Raw genomic sequence first — 13,116 nt, 5'->3', positions numbered from 1 at the left:
TTCCCTCTGTGGTATCTAAGTAGATTCAGCTGAGCTCCTCTCCCATTGGTTAGGACTTCAGGAGCTGGACTGAAAGCCTTACATGTTAGATTACCAACATAATTAGGAAGTGACAGAGGAATCAACCAATCACATTCTGATTTACAATGTGGGGATGAATTTAATTAAGAAAAAAACATCTTTCGGAAGTTCTAGATACGTCAATGGCTGTGAATACGAACCTTGCAGGTACCGGGTATTTGTTAGGAATTGAAAACAGTGGCAGCGGCTCTATGCCAGGACTCTTTACTGAAAGAGTCACTGTTAAACTGATACATACTATATGGACAAAAGTATTGGGACACACCTCCTAATCATTGAATTCAGGTGTTTCATTCAGTCTCATTGCCACAGGTGTACAAAATCAAGCAGCCAGCCATGCAGCCTGGCTTTACACACATTAGTGAAAGAATGGGTCTACAGAGCTCAGTGAATTCCAGCGTGGTGCTGTAATAGGAGGCCACCATTACAGCCAGTTAGTGCGCAAAACTTCCCCCTCCTAGATTTTGCACCATCAACTGTGAGTGATATTATTGAAAAGTGGAAGCATTTAGGAACCACAGCAGCTCAGTGTCAGACCACATAAAGTTACAGAGCGGGTTGCCAAGCTCAGCTGGAGTGGAGTAAAGCGCTGCCACTGGACTCTGGAGCAGTGGAAACATGTTCTGTGGAGAGACGAATCAGCTTCTCTATCTGTCAGTCTGATGGACGAGTCTGGGTTTGGCGAATGCCAGGAGAACGTTACCTGCCTGACTGCACTGTGCCAGCTATAAAGTTTGGTGGAGGAGGGATGATGATATGGGGCTGTTTTTCAGGGGTTGGTCTAGAACCCTTAGTTCCAATGAAGGGAAATCTTAATGACTCAGCACCAAGACATTTTGGACAGTTGTACACTTCCAACTTTGTGGAACAGTTTGGGGAAGAACCTTTCCTGTTCCAGCATGACTGAGCAACAGTGCACAAAGCAGCTCCATAAAGGCCTGACTGGGTGAGTTTGGTGTGGAAGAACTTGACTGGCCCTCACAGAGCCCTGACGTCAACCCCATCATACACCTTTGGGATGAACTAGAACGGAGATTGTGAACCAGGCCCTCTCGTCCAACATCAGTGTCTGGATGAACGGGCAAAAATTCCGACAGACACTCTGCAAAATCTTGTAGGAAGGTTCCCAGAAGAGTGGAAGCTGTTAGAGCTGCAAAGGGGGATCAACTCCATATTAATGCCTATGGGTTTAGAATGGGATTCATAAAAGCTCCTGTAGGTGTCCTAATACTTTTGTCCATGTAGTGTACAAGCTCAGATATATAATAATGTCTTTTACAAGCTTCAGATGCCTGTGTTAAATTTAGAAAGGGCAAATAATGTTCATGTGTACCAGCGTAAGGATGTGCTAACATATTATAAACCCCATAGAGGTGCTAGTTACCATTAGGATTGCTATTATTTCTTTGTTGTTGTTATTTTCTTGTTTTGACATTTACAGCCTCAAATGAAGCTCTAATGATCACACTGTTGGTTTGTATAAGTATTTTTGCTTGTCTGAGGTTTGTTAAGCTGGAACAGACACAACACACCAGCAAATCAGAAGTTACAAATATAATGATTTTAATCAACGTTCTTCTGCAGGTGCTGTGCAGAACTAAATAATAATGAGAGGATTCTGTCATCAACCAGGTAGTGTTTCAATGACATTTTAATCTAGTCGGAGGAGATCAGTGTGGTTGAGTTCACAGCAAGTTGTGGTGCTGTTCTTTCGAATGTACAGAGCAGTGCTGACTGCTCCACGCTGATAGAGTTCCTCAGGCCTGCGACACACCAAGCTGACGTTTAAGAACTAGTGCCAACTATGTCTGACTGATAATCGTCTCCGGCAGCTCGCCGCCTCTGATCTGTGAAAATTTACACTCCAACACATCATGAAGCTACAGCTGTACTTAATGTGCCTGCAGGAGAGAGAACGGCTCTCAGGAGCTGCACTGGTCTAAAACTGCAGCGTACAGAGTAAAGAATACACTGACTGGATGATCTGAAGGCTTCAAATGTTTGTGTTTAAGCAAAACTTGAATTGAATCGTGAACTTTTTCACATTAAAAGTCTGTCTGTTCATAATTATGTGACAAAAAAAGCAGCATGAAGTGAGTATGTGATGCTTTATTTTATGTTTGTGTTTCAGAGCCGTCTGTGGTTATTAATAACAATATTATTTTTGTTTCTCATTTGGATTACGATCACTACATATTCGGTCAAATCTCTCAGGTTAATGATGTCGCATACGACTTTGTAGATGAAAGAATAACCATCTAGGGAGCGCTATGTGCTAGAGACGTACTTTTATTTTGCCTGGAACGGTAGCATTGTTCCGTCAACAAGTCAGGAACAATCTCTGATTGGTCGACAAGTCAAGAACACAGCCTCTGATTGGTTGAGAAGTCAGGAACACAGCCTCTGATTGGTTGAGAAGTCAGGAACACAGCCTCTGATTTTTCAAAAAGTCAAGAACACAGCATCCGGTTTGTCAACAAGTCAAGAACACAGGCTCTGATTGGTTGAGAAGTCAGAAACACAGCCTCTGATTGGTTGAGAAGTCAGAAACACAGCCTCTGATTGGTTGACAAGTCAGAAACACAGCCTCTGATTGAATAAACCAATAAACACATTAAGCCTGCTAATGTACACTCTTAAAAAAGAAGGTTCTTCAAGCGTTCTTTAGTAAAGAAAATACTTCTACATAGAACCTTCTGAAACCTTTCTATGTAGCACCCAAAATGGTTCTTCTATTATTATGATGTCAAGCTTGTAACAACAGAAGAACCTATTTGGGTGCTATATAGAACCACTTTGATAAGGTTGTATAGAGAACCATCTACAAAACATTCTCCATTGATCTGAAGAACCATTTCACCACACAAAGAAGATTTAAGTGTTCATGGTTCTATATTGAACCATTGTCTTCACTAAAGAACCCTTGAAGAACCTTCTTTTTTAAGAGTGTAAGGGTTCTCCACCTGAGCGTCTTCATCCATTATTGGTGAGGTTACTGCTGAGCTTGCAGGGGAACCTGATCCACAAATGCGATCAGTATTCTTGAGGAATGTTTGGTTACATTTCCCAGCTATAAATTACCAAAAGAGCGATTTGACGATGACGCTCATCAGAGCTGTAGGACGTCAACAAAAAGCTGGAAGATGATCGTATGTAGGTGAAGGTGATGAAGATGAGGAGGTGAGAGTGAATGACTTACGTAACTCATTCAAAGAATCTCTGGAAGTTCCTGAAGCTGCAGTTAAGCTCGGGCCTTAGAAAGACGTCAGAGTGACGCTGGTGGAGGAGGAGCCGTGAGGAGCATAGGGTACAGCAGGACTGTAGTTAAGGCTGTTCAGATGTTCTTCATTAAAAATGTGCTTCTACAGAACCTGAAGATCAAGTCCTCCACATTTCTGTGACCCTGACTGTCATATTATCACATCTACCACTTCGCCAGCATCAGTGCTAAATTACACTTCTGAGAAGTTGTACGTAAATGCATTAGCGTAGGGATGGAGAGAAGGGGGTTATGGGTAAGCCCTCAGAGGAGCTGATGTGTACGCCTTTTGTGTGGATCTGCGGCGCCGTTCATCAAGCAGGTGCTGATAAGTTGAGCAGGGAAGCTTTAAGGTTGGAGTGGAAAAAAAAAATACAGCATGAAGACGAAAAGCAACGTGGAGCTGTTTGAGGACAGATGTGATAACATAAGCATTTATACGATCCCAAAATGCTACAATGCATCCAACATTTTTTATTCATATCAATATCTGAAGGGTTTTGCTGATGTATGATGGAAAACACATTTCTCTAATAACGGTGGTATTAATCATAATACCACATTAATATTTCTCGTACGTGTAAAGCCCACTCTCAACAACATATATCACAAAAACAGAACATCACTGAAAGCATTCGACGTGTTTTGGAACAAAACCTTCCAAGTTATTAATATTTATTTATTAATATTTATCACATGCAGTATTTCACTTCTATCCATTACTCTCTACTACAATGCATCACATTTTTTACATTGAAAACAAATTGCATTTTAAATAAACATCTGAAAACGCAGCTCTTTAACTCAGCGCTTCATTAAAACTCTACCTTTTCTTTTTATTTGATTGTGTCACTATATAATATGACTTTAAACGAATATTCATAGTTTCATCTATTACTGTTATGCTTTATCACCTGTCTAGAAAACACTTTGAGCTGCTACCAGCATGAAAAGTGCTTATTAAATACAGGGTGATTAACTGGGCTGTCTGAGGGACCTTACTCACTGCAGAAGTGTGGATCACTGAAAATTAGAAAGTATCTATAATTCATATTTGAAGGTATTTAAGCTTGCAATACGTTTGCATATTTTTTTAAGTCAACTAATTTAAGTTTACAGTATAGGCATGAATAGATAAACGCAGTGGCAAAACCAATCAAAATCTCCCTTTTAGCTGAGGGGCGGGACGTTTCCCAAACAACAAGGCCTTTGTGTGTTTGTGTTCAGTGAGAGGAGCTGCAGCTCACTAATCTGGTAAAAATGACACATATGTCCCTTCTCCTGTGAAAAACTTGCTGAAAGTAAACCGTTGTACCTTAAATTCGTTGTTGTACCTTTGAGTGCACATTTACATTGTTTGTACCTTGCAGACAGAATCTGTACTTTGCAGACAAATGTAATTTCTGCCCAGATTGAGTTTCACCACTGCAGGAGTTTAATCTGCCTTTAATCCTGTGTTTTCAAATCTTGCACAGCTGTTTTCAGCTGTTCCTTTCCAGCTAAAGGCTAACTAGAGTGCACCAACTGCACGCCGAGCGCACAGCATCTGGTTCTTTCAACGAATTTACATTATTTATTGACTGATTTCCCTCAGAGAGTGACTCACGGTTTGGGTTAGAAAGCTCTGGTGTCAGAATGAAGCTGAATGGAATGAAAGTAAAGTCTTTGAGAGATAAATGGCCGCAGGTTCTTCCTACCAGAACAGAGTCACTTGGGGTAAATGAAATGAAAACCAGGGACATTTCCAGTTCAGCCGTCAATATATCATTAATATATCCAATTTATGTCTATGAAATAAAAAACGGGGTCAGTTCCAGTATCATATGTTTTGACGATGATAACTGCTGTACTGTAATAAACTATGGTGAAGGCCGTCTGATGAAACTGAGCGCTAACTGATCTTGTAAACTGTGTCAGAAAATCATCAGATAGCTACCATGGAGAGTGAAGCTGGTCTACTATGGGATACTTAATAAAGAAAATGGTCAGCATGCATGGAAAAAAATTACAATTATCCCATAAAAATGTACATTTCTTGCTTTCTCCCTTTCGAGATTTGTCGCTCTTTGCTCTTCAGAGATAAAGCCTAGCGGCTCAGGCAGGGATGAGGCAGAGACACGTTTGCTACAGAAGATTCAGTGGCTGTACGAGCCTGTATTTCATATTCATATCAAATATTTTGGCAGCAAAACAGTTCTGCGGCTAGAGAAAAGAATCCCATGTCTGTAGCCCCAATATCCAGACCCTAAACTCAGCCCTGGGCAGTTCCAGTCCTGGACAGACAGAGTCGCTATCAGCGTATGCAATATGTCATTAAACTCTGTTGGGGAGGCAGAAAAAGTGATGCAGTTTAAAAATGATGCTCTGTTTGTATCTCATGGTGCTACATTCAAGTAGACTGTATGAATCAGAGCCCAGTGATCAGCTGGTAGAGCTATTCAGTCCTGTAACTCCACCCCTGCTTTACCCCCTGGGTCATCTTGTATCCTGAAAAGGTGTCTGTGGTGATGTTGTGGACTCACTAGACACTTGTAAGCTTCTGGTGGAGTTCTAGACAGCAGTGTTCTCTAAAACTGGGCAAGTGAATGGTAGAAGTGGTCAGTAGATAGCAGCAGCGCCCTCTGCTGGTCAAAACAAACACAATGCAAGACGTCCGCCTGTCTGCTCTGCTGCAGGTCTTTCTTAGAACTTTCCACTGAGTTTTCAATTCACAGTTAATAACTGGGACATTTCTGGGGACAGTTCCAGCCGAGGACAGGCCACCAACATGGGGACTGTCCCTGGAAAACGGGGACATCTGGTAACCCTTATTTGGGCTCTTCTGTTGCTGATGTTGCTTTTAGAGAAAAACAGTAGTGGAGCCTGGTTACCCAGCATTCTTTTTTGAGGATATATGGGTTAAAGCAGGCGTGATAAACATCAAACTTAAGATCTTTTCACACTCAAGATCAAGATAATGTATAGCGCTTCTTATGAATCGAGCGCACTACCTGTGGACTGCTTGTGTTTTAGAACATTCACGACTCTTCTGATACTGTAGACTGGACAGTACGATGCACAGATGTCCTGCATATGACTTGTAAGTGTGTGAGACAGCTGTACATGGTGCTCTGCAGATGTGAGTAAATGAGATGTGTGGATGAGAACCCACTTATCACATACGCCATCAGAACCAGAGCCTAGAGTATGAGAGAGGAGAGACGCAGAGGCAGATCACACCATGTTTAAGAAGAATGATTTATGCTTGATCACAGAGCTCCCAAAGTCGCTCTGCACAGGTTTGCGTTTCTCTGCTCTAACAGGCAAGGAGCTCTTTCATTAACTAAGCAGCTCAATCATGAAGGCACCAAAATGCCCAGAGTGTGCGCTGCAGCTTGGTGTTTGCAACCACTGAAGATGATAGAAGACGTGTTGAACATGTATTTAAACCTGTTTCATCAGGCTCTGAAAATTCTTCACTACACTGTGCTCAATGCACCACTGTTTCCGCTTAATGAACGGTTTGTTACAGCTTGTCTGGGCTGAACGCAGCTCTGCTCTAACCTGCCAGTTACTGATCAGCTCATTTAGGTGTGTTTGTGCAGGAAAAACACTAAACTGTGCAGGTGCAGCCCTGCAGGACCACAGCAGGTCACTGCACCAACACTGGCTGGGTTTCCATCACTGTATTTAATGTGTATTTTGGCAAACCAAATAAAAAAGGCTTCATAGAAACCAAGTTGAGTTGTCAAACTTCACATAAATGTTCATATGCTCACTTCAGCTGGATACAATCTTGTCTGAAACAAAGAAATGAGATAAATGATTGTTTCTGTTTTCGATCAGTTGTAGCAACAAAACAAAAAGACAGAGGGTTCCAGTGGACTGATGAAGAAATGAAACTGTAACTCCGCCTCACCAAAGAAAAAACATGACAGTGACATTAGACAGAACAGACCAGGACAATAAGGTCCTGAAATGCCCTGAGCCGCTACGTTAGCCAGCACAGTCTTGTGCTCTCATGATGTGAAATAATCTACAACCATAAAATTAAACAAACCACAATGAGAAGCTGCTCAACATTAAAAACTCACTGCTTGTTTCTCAGAAGGGTTTTTACGAGCTTAACGAGTTTCATTCTCAGCACAGAGATAAATCAAACTAATTTACATCGTTTTCTGTAACATTTCAGTGATTTGATCGAGCTCAAACGACAGCTGACTGGCGGCTCTGCTCACGCTGCCCAGCTCCCTCAGGTCTCCAGCTGCTGACAGCGCTATCTGGGGTCGGAGAGGCTGTTATCTACCTCCTGCCCTGTAACACTGAGCTGCTTGTGTACCAGATTTACATATAATCGTGTGTGTGTGGTGTGAGGTAAGTTAGTGTCTCCTGTATCTTCTGTTTCCTGACTCTGAAATCAGGCCTTACTATAACGTTCACAAATGAAGGACTTTTATTTTGACACCTGGACTATGGAGGGGAAATGGGAAATGAGAAATGAGGTGAACTTTTTCAGGGATCATCAGTGGAAAACCAGGTTTCACCAAGCAGCTCTTCAGTGGATGGAGATCTGCAGACGGTGAGTTTGAGGATTAGTGTTTTTGGGGATCGCTGTGTCCCTGATGCTGGACTCTGATGGTTGTGGACGGTTCTGCTCCCTCTCAGGCTGAACATGACTGTAAACAGGGTTACCTGTGGTGTGAATGTTTGTGTTGGGGTTAAAACTCAAACAGAACCTGGATGATGATGGGATTTAACTGCTGGAACCGCTTTGCTGGCTGGTTAGTGAACGTTTTGTGGTCACACTTTATTTTGATGGACCCATCAGATGATCAATAAACCTTCTGGTCATGGTTGAGTATCAACAACACTATGGTCAGGGTCAGGGTCAGGGTTAGGGTTAGGAGTAGGTGTACACTTTTAAAAAAAGATGGTTCTTCAAGGGTTCTTTAGTAAAGAAAATGGTTCTGTATAGAAACTTGAACATTCAAAACACGCTTAGCATGATTAAAGGGTTCTTTGCATCATAAAATATTGATGAAGAACGTGTTGTACATGGTTCCATATGGAACCTTTTTGAAAAGCGTTCTTCTATAGTAACAAGCTTGATATCGTAACTATAGAAGAAACCTTTTTCTACATAGAACCCTTTTCAAAAAGATTCTATGTAGAACCATCCACAACACATTCTTCACTAATCTGATAGACTCTTTCACGAAACAAAGAACCATTTAATCATGCAAAGGGTTCTTTGAGTGTTCAAGGTTCTATATAGACCCATCTTCTTTACTGAAGAACCCTTGAAGAACCTTTTTTTTAAGTGTAGGTTTTGAGCTAAAGCTAAGATTAGGGTTGGGTTTAGGGTCAGAACTCAGAATAGAATCTTCCACACCGAACTTGAAGTCCAGTTGTATTTAGTAGATGTTTATTTGAATGTTAGTTGAAGACAGACGGAGCTTCTACAGACGGACCATCAGAACAAAGTGACCAGCTTTGTTTGTTGTGATGTTCTTGATTGTGAGTGTGGCAGTGATTTAGGTGAACTGTTCCATTTGGACCAACAGGATGATAGTGATAGTGATAAGGAACGTTTGTCAGTGATTGCTCGTGTTTCACTTACAGTGCTCTGATTTTGACTCGGTAGTTTTGTTTAATTGCGATTTTTCATTTTTAAATGACATTATCGATGTTCCAGATTGACTTTTGACTTTTTCATACATATTGATCACACTGCTTCCTGTTTACACACTTACATTCCTGTTTACAGGATTCCCATTCTTTAATTCAGCAGGTCTGCTGTGTTCTAAGTACCTAACAGTGTATGTATCTGCTTTATTACATCACACCTTAAAAGGCTACGTCACCATAGAAATTCCTGGCTAACCACCACCAACCCAAGCCCCATGTTCTAGTGCGGTTCTACACTCTTCCTCACAGTAACTGAGACCAGTCTGCCACAGCGCCACCCTGAGGCACAGCAGTGCTGCAGCTCTAGTTAGTTAAGAACACCAGAGACAGAAGCTGTTTGTGGGTAAAGCAGATAAACAATCAGCTTCACTGAGTCTGGATTTGAGCATTTATTTTACCCTAATGGTCAGGATGTTAATTTTGAGACATTCAGGGGGTTCATGAGGTTAATTAGGGATCCTAGACCCCCCAGGACCCCTGTAATGGCCATGTAATGATGTTGAAAGTTTAAAATCTGTATGATTCGAGTATAAAATGAGGTTTGTGTTCATAAGCACTCTCACTGCTACACTTTAACTACAGCTGTGTCTGAATAGGTGGATTAATCCTCCTTTTCTCTCGTTGCTTTCGCTCTGATCTTTAATCTGTTCTAGATTTTGTTGTGATTGCTGTGCATGAACATGATTATATGCATGAAAAGATGCTGATGTAACTCACCTGGGCCTTGTTATGCATGTAATCACCACCAGACCTGGGGTTTCCTCAATGCCTCCCAAAAAATTATGCTAATGCTAATGCTAGCAGGCCAGTGTGACTCAACCTGCGCATCACTGTTACTCATATCAGTGGCAGAGCGACACAGTATGAGTGCACATCTGAAGAACGAAGCCCATCAGGAAGCTCTGATTTGCACATTATCACATTATGAGGAAACGGCAGTTAAATGTTCGATAAGACTTGTTGTGGAATTTTACTCACTTCATTAACTGACTAAACCACATGCTGTGGTGGCTTTGATGTGGCATTGATTCAAATAAGACATCCATGTGTCCAAAGGAAGCAGCGTTAATACTGCCAGAGTTCTAGATCCACTCTGCTGCTGCAGCCGCTGACGAAGTGCAGCAGTTTACATTCACAAATGAATCACAGTTAATTTTAATGGTGAAAACATCTGTTCAGTTGGAGAAACAGGTGACTGAAATCTGAGGGGTATTTCTGTTAGTGTGGTCACAACTCCAGCTTTGACTTTATATAATGTTTTTAACAAAGAGCATGGACATTCATCGGCTTTTTTAATAATACGGGAAGAGGGGGTCTCTCAGGGCGTTTCATTCAGTCAGTGGTTTTATTTGAAATTAGCAATGAGACTAAGACCCCCTCATTGCTAATCTCAAATAAAATCACTGACTGAATTAAATGCAATTACAAATGGAAAATACAGCCAATAACAGATCGTTTTTACATAGAAATGATTTATACAGAAACGTTTTCTTTCTATCCGACAATTAGGATCTTATCAAACTGTAGAAATGAGTTTTGGTATCATTCCACACTTTCAGAATCGATATTAGAGCTGGGTGTTACGGTAAACATGTCATTTTCATGTCACAATAGAGTTTCATTCTCTGGGAACTGATTTTTTTCAACAGACTCATGTTTTTAAACTCATTGTAGTAAAGCTCTTATTTCTTTATTATGTTTTGGTTTAAAACAAAAAAAGATTAAAATCTTGAAGCCCAACAGAAAATTGTCCAATCAGGATTGTCCTCTCTGTGGTATCTAGGCAGATACAGCTGAGCTGATCTCTCATTGGTTAGGACTTCAGGAGCTGAAGGCCTTACACTTTAACAACACAACACAGTTAGGACTTGACAGAGGAATCAACCAATTCTGATTCTGATTCCAGTCAATCTGACCAAAATACATCATTCTAGTATTCCTGGAGGTTCTAGATACATCACTGACTGTGAATATGAGCCTATCAGGTTCTGGTTAGTTGTTAGGAATGTTAAACAGCGACAGCAGCTCTATGGACTCTTTACTGACAGAGTGACTGTAAAACTGATACATACAAGCTCAGATATATGATAATGTCTGTTACAAACATCAAATAGAACATAGCGAGTGTTTTTTCCAAGCTTCAGATGTCTGTGTTTAGTCTAGAACAGAGGTCACTAATTGGTGGACCGCGGTCGAGTCTGGACCCAGATGCTGTCCAATGCAGACCTGGACCTATAACCGATAAACTATGGAGAATTGTTTAATTTTGATGGGGTGGTCCTGTTTTAATCGGTGTAACTTTTCTAGCCTTTATGGTAGCTTTAGCAGCCGGAGACCCACAGACCAATCGCATGCGTTGTAAATATCATACATGACGCTACTCAGCCAATCAGATCTGTGCATTACGATGAGCACGGAGACTCGAGTGAGTGACCCCACACAGGGGAGGGACGAGGCGAGACACAGCAGTCGGAGAAGAAAGTGAGTCAGAGGGAGGTTGTTTTACATGATTTGATCTAAAAAGAGAAACTGACAGTAAATGTTGTTGAAATATGACTGAACTGTACTTTATTTGGTTTGATATTCAGTTGTTGACTGTATAAGATGCTGATATAACTACTAGGCTACTTCAGTAAACAGTATATGGCACTAATGCAAGTTAGACATTATGAAGTTCTGAACTTTTGCTTGGGGAAATTTTCCCTAACTGGACCTTCCTGAATTTTAATAAAGACCCCTGATCTAGAACTGGAGAAATGTTTATTTGTGTCAGTGATAATGCACTACTAAAAATCCTATAAGGGTGCTAACAGATATTAGCATCATCATAGAGGTGTTTTCGACTGAATTTGATATTTATGGCCCAAACTGAAAGCCTACACTTTAAAAAAGGTGGTTCTTCAAATGTTCTTTGGTGAAGGTAATTGTTCTATTTTATAATCATAAGTTCTCTATTGAACCATTTGGAATGGCTCTTTGTATGAAATGGTTCTTCAGATACAATACAATAGAACCCTTTTTGGTGCTATATAAGAACCAAATATAACACATTCTCCATCAATCTGAAGAACCATTTCACCATGCAGAGAACCATTTAAGCATGAAATGGTTCTATATAGAACTCATGGTTCTAAATGGAACCATTCCCTTTACTGAAGAACTCTTGAACTTTTTTAAGAGTGCAGCTCTAACATCCTCCCCCAGGCCGTCATGCTAGCGTTTCACAGTTAGCTAATCTGTTCATCTTTCACAGAAATAATCTGACCACAGTGTCAGTGGGGAGGTGACCAAATGACCAGATTAGATCTTCGAAATTCAGAGTATGTCTGAGTTTATTTGAGGTCATTCCAGACTGAACCTGAGTTAACAGTGGATCTGTTCACAGCACTTTAGAGAAGTTAACATTTCACACACACCTGTGGAAACTTCTACTCACCTGTCATAGAAGTCATCTCTGTAGTAATCATAGTCGAAGTCATAACCGCTGTAAAAATAATAACAAACATGTTACACTACCGGCCAAAACTGTGATGTTTAAAGCTAGAAATGTTCTGCTTAAGAACTTGGCTTTCATCACTTATGTGTTAATATATATAATCAGAAAATTATCATTAAAAATTTTCTGTTGAAAAACAGATAAACTCACATTATGGACACTTTTACCCTTTAGTCTCATTAATCTTTAATTCTGCGTATATATTTACTTCTACATTTTATTTATTCTATATTTGCATCTTATAATCTGTGTTTGTTATTATATGTTATAGTTGTCCTGTAATTCAGCATCTACAGGCTCCAGACATCTCATTATACTTGAACAGTAACAATAAACATTTCAAATTCAGGTTTATCTATTACGCCAAAGGAAAGCTGCTCTGGGGAGTTTTGAACATAATACTTACTTCCTTTGTTTGTGTTGGTTCAAATGTTTACAATAAGAAAATCTCACGTAGAAAATACTGAGCGCACTTACACAGATTGACTGATTTATTGTTGTTTTGATTCTTTGCATTTACAGTTAATCGCCTCTTGGTAAAAAAATAAGTATCAGTCCTGAAACACATCGGCCGGCCCCTTAACGCAGATATCAACTCTAGATTTTTTCTTTG

At 40.5% G+C, this 13,116-nt stretch overlaps 1 protein-coding gene across 2 annotated transcripts in view; it reads right to left on the bottom strand.

The window, feature by feature from the left end:
* Positions 1-13,116, bottom strand: part of raly (RALY heterogeneous nuclear ribonucleoprotein) — a 102,761-nt gene that overhangs the window by 26,092 nt on the left and 63,553 nt on the right. For both annotated transcript variants that reach the window (XM_036571616.1, XM_036571618.1), the window contains exon 5: positions 12,444-12,491. In XM_036571616.1, the coding sequence (XP_036427509.1) occupies positions 12,444-12,491 (48 nt within the window). The remainder of the gene's footprint in view (positions 1-12,443; positions 12,492-13,116) is intronic.

Source organism: Colossoma macropomum, unplaced genomic scaffold (genome assembly GCF_904425465.1).
Source record: "Colossoma macropomum unplaced genomic scaffold, Colossoma_macropomum, whole genome shotgun sequence".
In the NCBI taxonomy this organism is placed as follows: domain Eukaryota; kingdom Metazoa; phylum Chordata; class Actinopteri; order Characiformes; family Serrasalmidae; genus Colossoma; species Colossoma macropomum.
The sequence above is the reverse complement of the archived record's forward strand: the minus strand, read 5'-3'. Positions and strand labels throughout refer to the sequence as shown.